General features: G+C 37.2%; 2 protein-coding genes across 2 annotated transcripts; both read left to right on the top strand.

Annotated features, from left to right (window-relative positions):
• The first annotated feature begins 2855 nt into the window (after window positions 1-2855).
• On the top strand, window positions 2856-7532 carry LOC102716240 (actin-histidine N-methyltransferase). Its single transcript, XM_015840261.2, has 11 exons — window positions 2856-2956; window positions 3740-3862; window positions 3973-4261; window positions 4760-4878; window positions 5184-5316; window positions 5391-5467; window positions 5553-5750; window positions 5841-6030; window positions 6287-6480; window positions 6600-6691; window positions 6795-7532. The coding sequence occupies exons 1-11, from the start codon at window positions 2867-2869 to the stop codon at window positions 6907-6909; spliced, it is 1620 nt and encodes a 539-aa protein (XP_015695747.2). The 5' UTR covers window positions 2856-2866; the 3' UTR covers window positions 6910-7532.
• Window positions 7533-12596: 5064 nt separating this feature from the next.
• LOC102703886 lies at window positions 12597-16190 on the top strand. The gene is made up of 5 exons (XM_006659179.3): window positions 12597-13049; window positions 13773-13887; window positions 13996-14676; window positions 15216-15387; window positions 15719-16190. The coding sequence occupies exons 1-5, from the start codon at window positions 12967-12969 to the stop codon at window positions 15742-15744; spliced, it is 1077 nt and encodes a 358-aa protein (XP_006659242.1). The 5' UTR covers window positions 12597-12966; the 3' UTR covers window positions 15745-16190.
• The last annotated feature ends 1126 nt before the right edge of the window (window positions 16191-17316 follow it).

Below are 17316 nucleotides of genomic sequence, written 5' to 3'. Positions count from 1 at the left end.
TATCATAGTTTATTCTCCAGCTAGCCTTTGCTTTTAGCTTATTAAGAATATGTATATAAAAGTTTATTGATAAATGATTTTTTATTTGTAAATATGTCGTTTCACATTTTTCCTCAAAAAGGCCAAATAATCACCTCATGCATGCATGAAAAGTTGTACTGAAACCAATACAGTAATATATTTTAATAACTGAAAGCAAAACATATCTGATACTTTGGTTCGGTTGCTTGCCGGTAATGGAAATAGGAGAGCTTAATATCTTTTTCTTTAAAAAAAATAGTAGTTATATGTGAAAACAAAGAGGGTTATGTTGGTTGTTCCCAGAAACTAAATAAGTAGTTGATGTCCTAGATGGATATTGCATTGTCAAATAAATATTGTTATGGATGGAACTTAATTAGAAATTATCATTGAGTTTTGCGATTTGGACTTTCGAGTATAGTTTTAGTTCGATTTTTTTTACAATAAACTTGACTAGCTAATTCTTTCCTTTCAGGTGGGAATCAATTTTCTGTATCTGTTCAAAAGATTTTCATCCAGATTGGATGATTGCCTCTTTTGAGAATCTGGTTACCGGCAAATCGATGTTGTCAGGAGCATTTGAGAATAGCCTCTAATGTGAATAGTCAAGTTTAGATCAGTTATCAGTACCTTTGTCAGGAGCTTTGGAATAGATTGACGAACTGGTTAGTTGTATAACTGGGGGATCTACCCAAAAATCTCCACTTTGTGGCGTTGTGCATGACTGCTTGATGTTGTCAATGTTCCACCTCCGTTCTTCCGTTTCTGCTTATATTTATTTACCAAAATTTAAATTTTTAACGTTAAATTAAAGTTAATTTTAGTGTTTTTTCATCAAAGTTTATCTTCCAGTTGGCTTTTATATCGCTATATATACGTATATAAAATTTTTATTCATAAATTATTTTTTATTTACAAATATGCTATTTAGATTTTTCTCTCAACTAGCAAAATATTCATATTTTACTATAGAAATATATTACAAAATATCATAATATTTTATCAACTATTGTTTTAACCAAATGTAGATTATTTTGTCTATTAGAAAATAGCAGGGGCTAATTTATACAAAAGTGATAGAAAACAATAAGGTGACTTATTCACTGTCACCGTCCACCATCACTGAAGACATTTAAAATAATATACATATGCCAAAAAAATCACCCCTTATTCTCATCAATGGTTTAAACCTTGCCCAGGTACCAGGCACAACCCCTTTTCATGTATAACCTAAAAATTTTCTAGTCAGAGCATCTCTAGCGGTACATCCATTCTATCCTCTATATATTGAAAATAGAGGATGAAAAATAAAAATTAATCTCTAGCAGAACATTCATCTCATCTTTTAATTTTAGATGTTATCCATATCAATTGAGAGAAAACCTTATATTTGGATGTTCTCTTTCCATCCACCAAAGAGATATGGAGATGTCATATATGGATGATCTACTGGAGTACAAAGAGATATAAAGATAAACCTATTTTAGATGATCATCTAAACAAAGATGTGAATGACCAAATTCAGATGTGCTGCTAGAGATGCTTCTTAGGGCATACTCAATGTAAGTTTATAGACACGATTAACTAGAGTGACATGTCATCTAAAAAGTTTGAAACTAGGATAAAACACCCCTCTCAGCTCAATGCATAGTTTCATCTATTCTTGTTTTCTAGGTTACATGCAAAACATAAGTTATCTAGGTAACAGTGTCATCTCCATGAAACTCATTTCATCTCTCTCTTCATTAATACTTTGTCACATCATCAAAAACGTCTACATGGCACCCTATTTATTGCCCATAAAACTCTCATTGAGATTGACCTTAGCTCCCAAATGCTGTAGGAACAGAAAAACATCTAACAGGATAATTATTACGTGTTAGAGGGACAACCGTCGTTCCTCGTACATCCAACGACAATGTCCTCTCCATACCATCCCACATCGCTGGCCTAGAAGGGCAACGCCCATGGTGTTGGGAGCTTCGGCGACTTGAGCAGTCGCTTGACCTACTCAAACTCGGATTCATTGGTGAAGCGCGCGGGTTGAGGACACAGCCGGCTAGGGCGGGATGGAATAGATTGGATTTTCTCATGGAAGAAGTAGCTGGTTGAAAATCTTAGGTGGTGTTTATTTCTAGGGGCTAAACTTTAGCGCCTAGTCACATCAGATGTTTGAACACTTATTATAAATAGTAAACATAGTCTATAAATAAAACCCATGCATAATCTTGGACTAATTTACGAGACGAATCTAATGAGCCTAATTAATCTATGATTAGCCTATATAATGCTACAATAAACATTTGGTAATTATAGATTAATTAGACTTAAAAAAATCGTCTAGCGGATTAGCTCTTATTTATGAAATTAGTTTTTTGATTAGTCTATATTTAATACTTCAAATTAGTGTCCAAATATCCGATGTGATATAAGGCTAAAAAGTTTAGCCACATCTAAACAATCCCTTACTGAGATTTCAGGCTGTGAATGAACTTGTCCACGATGCTACCACCAAGTATGCCGAAGTGAAAAAACCAGAGCTTGCCAACAGATTCGCACTACAATGCAGCCTATCAAACGAGCACGATTTGCAGCATTAAAAAAAAATGACCAAAGATGAGGACATTTCTCGCCATTCGGTAAACAAGGCATCAAGAGAGTGCCGACGTTGACCAAAAGAGAATTGAATCGAGCAGGTCAAGCGGCTGCTAACGGGCCGGGCCGGGCATCGCGCTTTTGGGCCGAAAGAAGTGGGCCTGGACTGGACCGAACGCCCAGAGGATCCATGTAAGCAGCGGCCTCCTCACGCCGAAACAACCCCAATCCGTCCCGGCCGGCGGCGACCATGGCGGCGGCGGCAGCGGGAGGAGGAGAGGTGGTGGCCGTTCGCCTGCCGCCCCTCTCCGAGGAGGACCCCCTCTTTCATGACAAGAAGGTACCATGCCCACGAGCGAGCGTGTGCGAGGATGGGAATCTCTGCAACGGTAGATTGCGGTGGTTCGTTTAGGATTTTGGTTTCAGAGGGGTTTCTCTGTGCTATCTTTGCTTCACTGGGGCAACTCTGCGAAACACCACGATTGGAGGCCTATTTTTTCAATTTTTTTCGTGTTAGTATTAGGGCAGGAGCATGGCAAGACAGAAAAAAAAAAGTTTTTTTTTTTATTTTCGGTCTGCCGGTTTTGGTTCTTGCGAAATGTTTGGTTAATTTTGTGGTTAAGTTAGCTTGGGAGGAGCTTAAGTGCTTTGGTCAATGCCATACTTCATATTGTGTAAATCATTACTATTATTGCAGTATGATCTGTGCCACTGAAAAGTGTTTTATGTATTCATTGGTTGAGTTAAGTGGCATGTAAGAAAAGCAGGTGTTCTCTATTTTTATGTGGCCAAAGCGCTCATATCTCAAAAAATACTGGCATGTAGCTGAGTATCACGATATGATGTATATCACCCATGCCAGGGAAGGGTAACAGCCTTGTATTTCTTTATAAATGGCATGGTTCTGTAGTGCTCAGACGATAAATGGTTTTAGCTGTATATAATATCACACGTTATCCTCTAGCTTATATTACAGTTCTAAAATTTCATATCAAGGTGAAGTGAGATGAATTAATATATGTTCAGTTTCTTCATTTGTGTGGTTCTCATACCTGTTGAAATATGCAGCTGCAGACATCTCAAAAAAATTTTACTAAGTTCATTTCTTGTATAAACAATGCAGAGGATATTGGACAGTAGGAACCTGTCCTGTCTATTTCAAGTTCCAACCTCATGTTCTGCTGCTGATACCTTCAAAATACTGGATACGATGATCGAAACTGCTAGGGTAGCTCATATGGATGAGGTGTTACATGTTTTGTCGTTCATTATTTTTTTCAGAAATAAGAGAAAAAGGTTCTAGAGTATATTCCATTCTATCTTCTGACAAAACTAGTTTGCATTGATTTCCTACAGCTCGAGCTTTATTTTTCTGGAGACAATGATTTTGGGCCATTATCTTCAAGGAATGAACTTGAATCTCTAAATTTGTTGCTCAAAATCTTGAACACGTTGCTTTTGAGTGCCAATGATGGTGCCGCGGGAGTTTTGCAAGTCATACGTGATGAAGTACTTATTAGGCTCAGATCTACTGAGTTGGAAGACAATGGCCAAATGGTTGTTCAAATGCAAGACCAGCACATGGAGGATTCTCTTCTGAAATGGGGCAAGGAACATGGTGTTAAAACTAAATTGCAAATAGCATGTAAGTCCCTAGACAAGACTTAGATAGTGTGTGCCACTCCCTATTCCTTAGTATTATGGATCATGAGTGCTCCATGCTGAATTCTGCCCATTGAAACTTGAGAAGTTTTCTGTCTTCTACAGTAGAATGTAGAAACAAAAAAAATATGATGACAAGAAAATCGAGATGGTGCAATCTTTCTGTGTAATAAAGTTTCTTTTATGCTTTTGTTTGCATAATCAAGAATTTCTGATTGTTTTTAAAATGTTTGTGTAGCTGTGGGATTTATGGCTGTACTATAGGCTGTACAACAGACAACTAGATAATAGGTAATTTAGTTGAATTAATGGTAGATGATACAGAAATGTTATTGTTTGCTGCATATCAGGATTCTTAGTTATTTTCCTGATTTTTTCCCCATATAACTAATTTTAATTAACTATCAATTGATGTAAGTATGTGACGATTGATATTTATACCATTTATTACACCTGTCATTATCTGATTCGGAAATTTTAGTTTTTGAAGGAGCTGGGAGAGGAATGGTAGCTTCTGAAAATATGAACGTGGGGGATATTGGACTTGAAATTCCAGAGTCTGCTATCATATCTGAGGAACTTCTCTGTCAGTCTGACATGGTATGCTCTACCTTGGTAATCCTGTTTCCACAGTTCGTAAACACCCACTACTCCATTCTGGTGGCAGAAACTAGTTATGGCTAGCATGGGACCCTCTGGGAAATTAAAAATTGTATGTTTTTACTTTAACCTACTTATAGTTTGATTTTCAACATGAAGCGATCTGGCTCTAGGTATGAAGTGCTTGGCATATTGTATGAAGTGCAGCTCATGGAAATTGCTGCTAAAACTCCTGCAAACAGACCAATGCTCTGACGCTTACTTTCCTGGTTATCATACATAGATATTTTTCTATGCTTTTGCAGTTTCTTGCATTGAAAGGTTTGGATAGCATTACCACTGAGACTATGCTATTGTTGTGGAGTATCAGAGAGCGGAACAATCCATCTTCAAATTTTAAGATATACTTTGAGGCACTCCCAAAAAATTTCAATACAGGTATTTATTGTTTATTCTCTTCTGAAAGAAATTATATTTTCAACTTGAAATTCATTTCTTGTATGAATTTCTAGGGCTGAGTTTTGGAATTGATGCGCTTGCTGCATTAGAAGGAACCCTTCTTTTTGATGAGCTAATGCAAGCTAGGCAGGTTATATACTGCTGTGGTATTGTTCTCTTAATTCTTTGGATTACTACTCAATTGGTATGACCAGTTAGTTATCTTTTTGTTTCAGCATTTGCGCCAGCAGTATGATGAGTTATTTCCAATACTGTGCATAAATTATCCTGATATATTCAAACAAGATGTGTATACATGGGACAATTTTCTATGGGCTTGTGAATTATGGTATTCTAACAGTATGATGGTTGTGTTAAGTAGTGGGAAATTAGCAACTTGCTTGATTCCTATCGCTGGACTTCTGAACCACTCGGTTTGCAACATTATCCCTGAAACAATTCCAAAATTTTCCTTTATTGGTCTACAGGTTTCTTTCTCATGCTTTACGTTATTTTTTCTGTAGGTCTCTCCTCACATTCTTAACTATGGTCGGGTAGATAAAGCTACAAACTCTTTAAAATTTCCTTTGTCCAGACCATGCAAAGCAGGGGAGCAGTGTTTTCTCAGTTATGGGAAGCATCCAGGATCTCATCTTATCACATTCTATGGTTTTCTACCAAGAGGAGACAACCCTTATGATGTTATACCTTTAGGTAATGTTTTACAGAAGTGTTGCTCCTTAGCAATGTGTGAATACTCTACTTAGTGTGGTTTTCTTTACTTTTCGTCATGGTGGTGGTGGAGCGGCTGGATCTCATAACACTAATGTTCTTTCCAAAGGGTTTAGCTTGATGATTCTAATTTAATCTAACCACCTTTTGGTTTCAATGGCGGAGCATTGGGTGACAATTTATCAATTCGAGTAAATATAGACATAACATTGTTACTTTCATGTGTGATTGTCTACAGATCTTGATACATCTATGGATGAAGAAGATTGTTCATCTATGTCCGTAACTACAAGCCAAACAAGTCATATGGTACGTGGGACATGGCTGTCCAGATTTGGAGGACCTCCCACGTATGGCCTGCCTCAACGCTTGGTGTCCCATCTCCGTGCTGTTCTAAATTGTGGTCAGAACGAATCCACTCCAAAGGCTGATGTAAGGATCTTTTTATTATTATTATTGTTTTCCTGAATGATGTGTGAAGAATACTATGTGCCTGACAAAGACCCCAAAATGAAGCCTGCAGCTAACCCTCATCACTTGTCTGTACTCAGATCAAGGAAAATGACAGGATGGTGCTTGAAACACTCCTCTCCATATTTACTCCCATGCTCGAAGGATTAGGCGAACCACATGACTTCGATCGGTACCGTACTTCATGCTTAAAGGCACACATCATTACTATTCACTCATTGAGTGCCTGACATCAGCATTGCTTGCTTGCCATCTTTATTTTTGGTTTCTTGCAGGGGGAATGCATGTTGGGATGTGAAGCTTGCACTGGACTACAAAGATCTACAAAGAAGGATAGTTTTGTCCATTGTCACTTCATGTACCTCAGGCTTGGCCATGCTCGATTCCTAGTTTGGATGTCCAAGACCTGAATTGGAGTATGCTGGGAATGGCTGAGCTGACATGTGGATGGTGGAGCTGTTGCACATGGGCTACCTACAACTGACTGACTGCAATCTGTTCTTTCCTGGAGAGGGATCCAAGGACTGGCATTGGCATGGCACTTGACCTCCTCCTCTCCCAACTGACGATGCACAGCTCGAACATCAGATGTCTGGTCCGACAATTACGCGAAAATCCAGTCATCAGTGTGTGCATCTGTGGCTTCAGATTTAAGTAAGCTGCCCCCTCGTTGTTAGTGCAAACCTGCTGGTTTTGGTGGAGGAAAGCTACTTCTAAACTAATTTTATTTGGGATGGAGTGATGTCTTCGACCCATAACGCCGACCTTTTAGCTTGTTTATCGGAAGAGCATCACATATTTCTGACCATGAAACTGCATATGGGATTTCTGTTAAATTAGTTTTCCCCATGTGGTCCATATGCTAGAACAACTAAACACTGGTCCTTGAGAGAGTGTTTTTTTTTTCTTGTGGAGGGGTTGGGATTTAAGAACCCTTCTCCCAACACGCAAAAGAGTGATGGATTAGCGTATGATTAATTTAAGTAGTATTTAGTAAAAATTAAAAAATAGACTAATATGGTTTCTTAAAGCAATTTTATTATAGACTTTTTTTTGAAAAAAATATCATTTAATAATTTAGAAAACGTGAGTGGAAAACAAACATGAATACAAACAATCGAACAGAGTTATGTGCTGAACCTATTACTACCTCTGTCCCATAATAACTTTATTTTTTGTTTTTTCCGTGTTCAACGTTTGACCATTCATCTTATTTGAAAAATTTGTACAAAAACATAAAAAAATTAGTCACGTATAAAGTACTATTCATATTTTAATTTTATCATTTAGTAACAATAAAAATATTAATCGCAAAAAAAAATCAAATAAGACGAATGATCAAACGTTGGACAAGGAAAAATGATGTTATTATGAGAAGGAAAAATGATGTTATTATGAGATGGAGGTAGCATTGTTTTTATCTAAACACTTGTCTGGATCTGAAGTTACTGTTCCTAGTGGGGATATTTAATGGCAATGTTACTTCATTTTTGTTGTATGCTACTAATTCAGTGGGACATGAATCATGTTTCAGATGCCCACTTTTGGTGATCCTTGTATGTATGTGTACGCTGCAATAACTTTCATACCATGTACTATGGACAACTTATGTTGAACTGTGACCTGACAGTATGGTCCTGGCTGTCTTCGTCATTGGTCACCAAGAAAGTATCCACGTGTATTTCTATGTAAATACATTGGAACGACTAAGGACATTTAGAGAGCGGATACACGTACGAGTGGTCTCAGCATACCACGTCCGTTACCGGTTGCTCGTGGAGGAGAGATAGGGTGGGGGCAAGTAGTCTCACCAGGCCGCTTGAGTCTTCTGTAGGACACGGTGGTCTCGACAGAGGATGATGCAGGGGCATGGCAAGAGTCCACATTGTAGAGGTTGTGCCTTCACCACCTTATGTCCTAGCGTGAGCCCCATCGTTGTCCACAACTAGAGAAGATGGACCCGTACCGTGCCCCTCAACATCCATGTTGCTAGAGTTCCATGCCGCACCACTCGACCGTCGCGGATGTTGCCCGAGCTCTGAGTTGTCGGTGGAGGATTGAAATATATACTAATTTCATATTACGAGGTTTAGTGTGTAAAATTTTGGACTTAAAAATATGTAAGAACTAAATTTAAAAATATTAAGAACTGACATAAAAATATAATATATGTTGAAGACACTTATACCATGGAATATTTTTTTTAACTAGTGGTATTAGTTTACATGGCATATGAGACCACTTAACTGAGGCCTCAGCTTACGTGGCATCTAAGACCACTTAACTAAGGCCACTTGTAGTGTAAATACCCTAAGGAGCTTATATTTAAGCACAGGGTATTTTTGTTTTTATTGTGCGAGGGTTCTGCACCGGAGGGAGGGATTGGGAGGATGGACTGACTGAGGCCACTTGCAGCGTAAATACCCTAAGGAGCTTATATCAAATCACTTTTTAAATTTGTAGAACAAATACCAGAAAAGACATCAGCTTATTTAAGAGAAGTTGACTGCATGTAATCAGTCTTGCATTTCAAAATCACTCCGAATTTATAATGATGTGCCAAAACAAAAATCGAATTGATAAATATTTGTGAATGTGTTGTTGCGAAAGGCAAGCAAATGATTAGTAGAAGCAAGCAACAGCAGCAATAAGTAGTTGAGCCGTGGAGCGCACATGAACTGGCTACCTCATCGCAAATTCGCAATACAGATCATCAAAGCAACAAGTTAGTTTTTTGGCTGGTGCCTTCAAAGCAAAATATTATTAAAAATGATTGGATCTTACAATCATGGGCAGTACTACATCCTAATGATCAAATCATACCAGATTGCCAGCCTTGGAACAGATAATTATATTGATTAAAAACCTCTTCCCTACTTCCTCCGTCCCATAGTAACTTCATTTTTTGTTTTCTCGTGTTCAATATTTGACCATTCGTATATTTAAAAATTTGTATAAAAACTAAAAAAATTAGTCATACATAAAGTACTATTTATGTTTTTATCATCTAGTAAAAATAAAATATTAATCATAAAAAATTTCAAATAAGACGAAAAGTCAAAACATCGTATAAAAAACTAAAAAATGATCTTATTTCAAGACGGAGGTAGTAACATCTGTAGATTATGTTATTGTCTAGGTGTGAATCTTATGGAATTAATAAGGGACTTATCTTAATAATAAATATGATAACTGTAGCAATTAGTGCATGATCATCTGCCAGATTGCCCGCTCGTGTAAAAGCGGGAATATTTGAATGTTTTGGGCTCTTTTGAAGCACAGAAGTTTTTTCAGATTATTTTATTAAAAAGATCAAATTCCATCATTTTTTGTGAAAGCTATTCCCAAGGATGCCTTTAGATCTTAGGTATGTTAAATTTTATATTTTCCACTTTTGTTTGAGTCTAGAAATTAACTTCAAAATTGGAAAGTTAATTTTGTAGTAACTTTAAGGGTTTTTTGTTGTTTTACTACAAAGAGTAATGTAGGTATCAAATACAATTATTCCTCAGTTCAGTTTAAAAGGAACTAGTCAAAAGAAAATGCATTACTTGAATTTTAGTCCTAAAAAGCAATGCTATGTTAGTAACATAGTACTACCACCAGTCCAAAATATAAATATTTATAGATTATTTAAATAAGCAATATTTAGTGGGGCATTTAACTTTTTGCTACTCTTACGAATTTTTACAAATGTTCATAACAAAATTATTACTGAACCCACATGTCATAGACTCATGATAGCTTACATGTCATAGACAACGAGTGACAAAAAGTTAAATTTTCCACATTTAGTCAAAAGGTTCTCTTTTAAGTGACTTCAATGGTTAAATTTTAAAGTTTGAATTGTTTAGATTCTTTTTCTAAAAATTTGACTAGTTTTATAATCAGTAGAATCAAGAAAATTATGAGAATACTTGTATTACGGTACAAAATTTAAACATAAAAAATAATTATAATATTTTAAAACGGGTGGAACAGAAAATAGTAATAGCAAAGAATGTGAAAAATGTGGAAGAGAACATTCTTTACAGACAAGAACACCAATGCAGAAAAAAAAACTAGATAAGAGGACATATGGGCCCACATTTCAGTGTACCCAAGGTGGCTGGCGCATCAGCATCCATTTGCCCTACAGTGGTCGCCATCACAATTCCCTATTTTTGCCTCCCAATGCGCTGGCGCCGTACCTGCCACCAACAGCCGACACTTTATTTAATTTCATTATTTTATTGGATTGATATTGTTTTAGTATACTTGCCTCCACTCAAAATATAATTATTTCTTATATTTAAATTTTCTCTTAAAAATATAAGAATCATAGTTCTACATATCAAAGCAATAATTTCTTTTTCAAGATTCATTTTATTTTTATCTCTACCTACCTTTTCACTCACATTCATTCCTCATTTATTAATCACCGTTTTTACTTAAGCTTCTAAGCTGATATTTGAATTTTTAGCTTTAAATTTGGATTTGTTTTTTGGGGCGGATGGGGTTTTCACAGTTTATTTTTCTAGCCTTTTGTAACGAGGATGGAGATAGTATTTATTTTGCTTAGAATCGACCAATATTCATTGCTGCTTGTTGTACAACTTTATTGAAGAAAAAAGTTGCAATAGGAATGATTTTTATGTTCGACTATTAGAGTACCAAACATAACCATGCTTTCAAGAAACTATACTACAACACTGGTATATTTTCTCTAAGTAAAACAATGGTTATACATTGAAAGACCATTTTCTATTACAATTTGATCAAGCCGTACTTTTCCTTGAATTTAATATGGTTTCATTGCTTTTATAGTTTGATAAAATGTGACAATGCCTTACAATGGAACATTTGATTGGGTGGTTGTGGGGGTAACACCGCCGACAATAGTGGCACATCCAACTTTAATTAATTACAACATTGTTTCTACACAAGCTTGCATTTAGGATAGACGTAAAAAGATGCATAGTTTATTCTCCGTTGCAAAAAGGTGAATTTCTTAATGCAATCTGATTTTGATCACAGCTTCTAAAACCAAACAAATACACCTTCCATGCAAAATACAAGTATTCATATGTTTAATAGATATTAATGTTGAGTCAAAAAATCCTTATAATCATTTGAGTGATCCTTTTTTAAAAATTTTCAATAGTTTAGATTCTCTTCATAAGCTTTCAATTGGTAGGAGAGCTTTTGATGCAATGTGAGATGTTTATATTGTGGTATAAATTTTGATATGGTTATATTTGGAATAAAGGGAGCGTAACATTCTAAACCATATATGTGGTGGTTTTTATCTACGCTGTGATTGGATTTCTGCTACTATAGACTCACATTAAATTAATACTCTTTAAACAACACATGTTTTGTTTTGGTTAAATAGAGATCACTTGGCTCAAATCAATGAAACTAATAAAGTAGAATTTACATTGCCGAAAATCACCCTCAAGCTAACAAAAAGCTTACCATGTAAAATAGGGTTCGAAGTGTTGCACTAAAAAGATATTATCAAATAGATTCTCGAGCGTTATTTAGTCACATTCAAAAGTCAAGGATAAATAATCAATAGTTAAGTTCAAGGCAAAATTAGAATATAAAGAGTAAGACTAAATGTGGAGTTTAACGTTTAATTTTTAATGTAAATTGAGTAATTCTTTTAGCTTTGATACTCAAACGTAGGTTTAATTATTTTTCTATGTTACACACGATGAGTTACCACACATAATAGTATAAGATAAGTCTAATATCAACGGGACATGTGCTTACCGTATTGAACATTAAGAAACTTCGAACAAAATTTACTGAAAAACTATAATTTTTTTAAAATTTGATGATGCAATTGAGCTCTTATACGAGAAACCCTGACTATACATCAGCCATTCGAAAATTGGTCTGAGATCCTCTTACCTTCAAAGAACATGATAGATAGACTTTGTTTCTAAGCCCCACGTATCGGTGACAATTTCATGAATTTTAAGTAAGATAATATTTCAATAAAATAATATTTCTGTAAAAATAAAAAATTGTATGCGTAAAAAAGAAAGAGAGAGAGGGGCAGCGGCTGGTACGGAACACAGGGATCTCGGAAGCACCCGGCCCCAAGAGAGAGAAAGAACACCAACACCAAGAGGAAGGAGAAGGAGAAGGAGAAGGAGAAGTGAGGTGAGGAGTAGTTCAACTCCCCCCGCTCTACTCCTGACGTCCCCCTCCGCCTCCCGCTTCCTCCCCGCCAAGCAACAGGGGGCGGCCGGGGCAGGGAGGGAGGAAGGAAGGAGGCCAAAACCCCAAGCAAGTCGCCGCCTTTCCTTTTTTCTTGCCTTGCACAGCGCCGCTCTCTCCTCGTCCTCGTCCGCCGGCGAGATCTCACCGGTTACGAGAAGCGGGAGGCGTGGGTTTTTCTTTGATTTGATCTGCGGCTGCTGCGGCCTGCGTCGGTGGTGGTGGTGGCCGCCCGCCATGGCGGCGCCGGGAGGGCTCGAGCAGTGGCAGAAGGACGGCTTCTTCCAGGCCGCCGAGGAGGTGCAGGAGTCGGCGGACTTGTGAGTGCCTTCTCTTCTCTTCTTTCTTTCTTTCGGATTCGCTTCCCTTTTCATGGGCGCGTGAAGAAAAAGATTGGATTTGATTTTGTTGCGTGTTCTTTGTACTGAGATTTACTTCTCCATAAAGCTCTGATTTTTTGTGAGTTCTTGAGAGAGATTTGATTGATTTGCGAAGATGAGCTTGTTCTTGCCGGCGTATTTCTGGTTGTGTTTTGGGATTCTTGTTGTGGCTGGATACAAATATGTAGTAGTTTTGATGAATGTTTGTTGGTAAATGTACTTGGATTTCATCCTCTGAATGGACTCTTTGCCTGCTTTGGTTGGTGAACTGCTGCTGAACATTGTGCAGTGTTACCATTCTTTGCCTGAATTTTTACTTTACTTGTTATATTGATAGTTGGTGATGTCTTGAGTTAAAAAAGTACATCACTGTGCAATATGGATGAGTAGACTCGAATTATTCAATTGTAATGTTTTTTGTGTACTTAGGATGTTACGAATTTTTGGCGGTTTACCGTGCTGGGTTCGATTTATCTCTCATATATTTTATGGTTTCTGGCAGTTCTGTTTCCCCTAGCTAAGTTTTTGTATATTGTTCAAGTAGACAAGTTGTGTGCTTATCAATATGACCATATGGAGAATAATCATTTATGAGCTGTTAAGGTTTTTCCTAGTTTGCAAATTGCAATGTCAGGCTCCTAACTTTGTTGAATTATCTTTTAGAATGGAATCTATCTATAGAACCTGGATTCGTGAGCGCAACAATGGAGCAAATCTTGAGGAGGTGAACGATTTGCAAAGGGAGTTGAAGACAGCATTAGGGACTGCAAAATGGCAGGTGTGTTTTTGTCCTGAAATTTAGTTGTTGACTTGCTCGTACATTCATTCATGTGGTCGATTAGTTTATCCATTGTCTTGCTTATGGTTGGTAGTGTCTTTTGTGCAGTTGGAGCAGTTTGAGAGAGCTGTAAACATGAGCAATGATAAGTATTCTTTGGAAGAGGGTACGGTGGCCAGGCGTCGGCAGTTTGTTGTAGCAATGGAGGACCAGATTTCTCAAGTAGAGAAAGCAATAAATGATTATTCAATTAACAGTGACAGGCAAGGGCTCAACTGGGTAAAGCTAGATGATGAGGAACGAGACGATCTTGTTGCTTTTCTTTCAGCACCTGCACAATTTTCTCAAGAAACAAAGAAACGAGAAAGTACATATCATAGTCCATCCAAACAAAAGAGTGCGTTGATTGGTGTGGATGATTCCAGGGACATGATGGCAATGAGTAAAGGCCGACATAACACTGAAGTATCATCCAGAGAAATTTTTAATGCTCAGAGTGAAGCTTGCGCTGAGCAGCTTAATGCTCACAGTACAAACCTGAGTTCAGATGATCATTGGAAGATCAATATTGCTGACGATAAAGACAATGATAGAAAATTATCTCCAAATAAGGTTGAGGCTTCAAGTCAGGCTACTACATTTTCTGGTATCATGAAAACCACCGAGTCTTTCACAAGAATAAGATGGTTGAGGAATAGCTTGTGGAAAGCCAAGAGCAATGAACATCTTCCATTAAGATATGATATGCCAAATCACTTAGACTGGAGGGTTATGACTTTATTAGCACAGGTACACTATAACTACACCTCTGGTAACTGAAAGCTATTGTAGATGAATGAAATCAAAGAAAGAAATGTGCCCTCTGTTTGCATTTACTTGGCAGAACTTCGACTAATTTTTTTCCTCCATGAATACTTGATACTATGTTATTTCCCATGCAAACTTTCCCATTTTACCCTCTAGCTGGCTAGAGAGGACCTACAGTCCAGCCTGGGCGCCAAAAATATTTCCTCTTAAAAATTTGAACTAGTCATAATCCACAGGTTATTAGCGGGAAGGGCATATTGTTTACGTGTGCGCCCAATTGGCGTAGATACCAACAAAAGACATAGCAACTGGACCTTTTTCTCCAGGAGGTTGTTATACAGGGACATTTTGGCCATTTTCTTGTCACAAAAGGACTATCTATGTTTACAAGTCAGAAGTGCCTAGTAAATGCAAACAGATGGGAATATAAATATGATGTTGCTAGCTGTATGATATTGCTGTCTGTTCCTTTTGACTTTAGCTGATTTCCAACATTTTTGCCCTTTGTCATGTTCTTACAGAGGTTTAATGGGCTAACTGAAAGAAGTAGGAGTTGTTTCAGTGGTTGGAAAGAAAACTCGAGGGTATCTGGAAGGATGGGTGGGCTTCATATACAAGGCCAGCAACACACCACTCAGTTTGGTCGTTCCATTCGAATCACCCTTTTACTGGTGTTGAGTATCTTTCTGATTGGTTAGTGTCAAACTTGGTCTTCATTTCTACCTTTGCAAATTGCAAATGCACATTTACCCCTAGAATTTGTCCAAAATGCATGATAGGAAAGAGAAATAGATACTGTTATGATCTCAGAACATCTTTTGTGCTTTGTCCTATCCTGCATCTATGTTTCCATGGATGAAGGTTCCGCATGCCTGTCGAACTGTCATGGATTTGTTTTATTGCCAATAGTAACTTATATCATAAACTGTCTCATATCCATACTTCACCATGTTCCACATTTCTACATAATGTAAACCATCATGTTTTATACATTCTAATAATGTAATTATTATGTGATCTGCAGTGCCATTTCTCGTGTATTCTGCTTGAAAATGCTAACATTGGTGACTGCTGGTGAAGAAAGCACCCATTACTGTACTGCAGACCATGGTTGGTGTCATTCATATGCTGAGACAAGGTGAGCAGGTAATTGCAGATGGAGCTGTACATAGGAGAGGAAAAAGAAACAAAATGGGAATGCCTTCATTTGTGTATGAAAAATTCTAAGGTCAGAAACTTGATGTCACCAGCAGAAAATCATCCTGAGATGGATCCAAGTCATGGTTATTTGGAATCTGTTGTGATGGATGGATTCCTGTCAGTTTCTCCTTGATGCTGTACACCAAGGCAATTGTAAAAAAAAAATGTAGAGCTGTGCCTGTTAGAAAATGCTGCAATGGATTTATATAAGCATTCTGAATGATTTATACGATTTGTGGAACTGAACAGTTTCGATGAAATGAACTGTTTGGATCATATGAATGATTTCCGTACCATTGCATCGGAAAATAAATTTGAAGCATGCAAAAGATTATTTGTTCATAGGTATCACTGTAACGCCTGGTGTATCGGTCAAATTTCAAAGTTTGAACCCTGTTTCCCTTTCCGTCTTAATCTTAATTATTACCATGATTATGGGTTTGTATATCAGTAGATCACCTATTCTTGTCCTACCAGGGGTAAATCTGGAAAGGAAAACTGTGTCTGTGTAAGAACAACGATGTTTATGTAACATCCCCTCAAACTCAGGGTGGATCAACGATAGAACCTATGTTGAGCTCTGGTCTAGGCCTCGGTAAAGAAATCAGCCAGCTGCAACTCAAATGGCACATACGGAAGTGCAATAACGTGATCATGTACCTGAGTGCGAGTGGAAGATACATCCATACCAATATGCCCTTTACCTGTTTGTGAGTGGAAGATAAATCCATACCAATATGCTTAGTAAACTCATGCTTGATAGGATCACAAGCAATACTAATAGTACCTATACTGTTAGACAACAAATGACTAACAACAAAAGAGTTGGGGAAGTTAGAAACCTCAAGATCCTCGAGTAACCAACGTAACCATGTAACATTTTCGGTCAAAAGGGTCATAATTTGTAACTTAGTCTCTGCACTAGAACGAGAAATTGTTGTCTGTTTCTAAGGCCGCGTTCGTCCCTCAGTTAAGTTAACTTTAACCCTCTCGTTTTTTGTGTGCACGCTTTCCGAACTGCTAAACGGTTATTTTTTGCAAAAACAATTTATAGAAAAGTTGTTCTACAAAAATCATATTAATCTATTTTTTATATTTTTTAATGATTAATAGTTAATTAATCATGTACTAATATATTACTACGCTTTTCGTGTCGGGTAAGTTAACTTATCCACCCCTCTACTGAACGTGGCCTTAGTCTTCCCAGCAACGAGGGAACCACTATGAAAACACAATAAGCAGAAAGAGATTTACAATCAAAATAATCAATAACCCAAGTAGCATCATAGTAACCTTGAAGATGTAAAGATGTGGACCAAGGAAAGGAAAGACAATGAAAGATATTCCCACAAAGATAACGAAGAACACAAAGAAGATGACTATACTGAAGCTAGGTGGGAGAAAAAACAAACTAACTCAAAA

Source organism: Oryza brachyantha, chromosome 8, assembly GCF_000231095.2.
Source record: "Oryza brachyantha chromosome 8, ObraRS2, whole genome shotgun sequence".
Classification (NCBI taxonomy): Eukaryota; Viridiplantae; Streptophyta; class Magnoliopsida; order Poales; family Poaceae; genus Oryza; species Oryza brachyantha.
The sequence above is the reverse complement of the archived record's forward strand: the minus strand, read 5'-3'. Positions and strand labels throughout refer to the sequence as shown.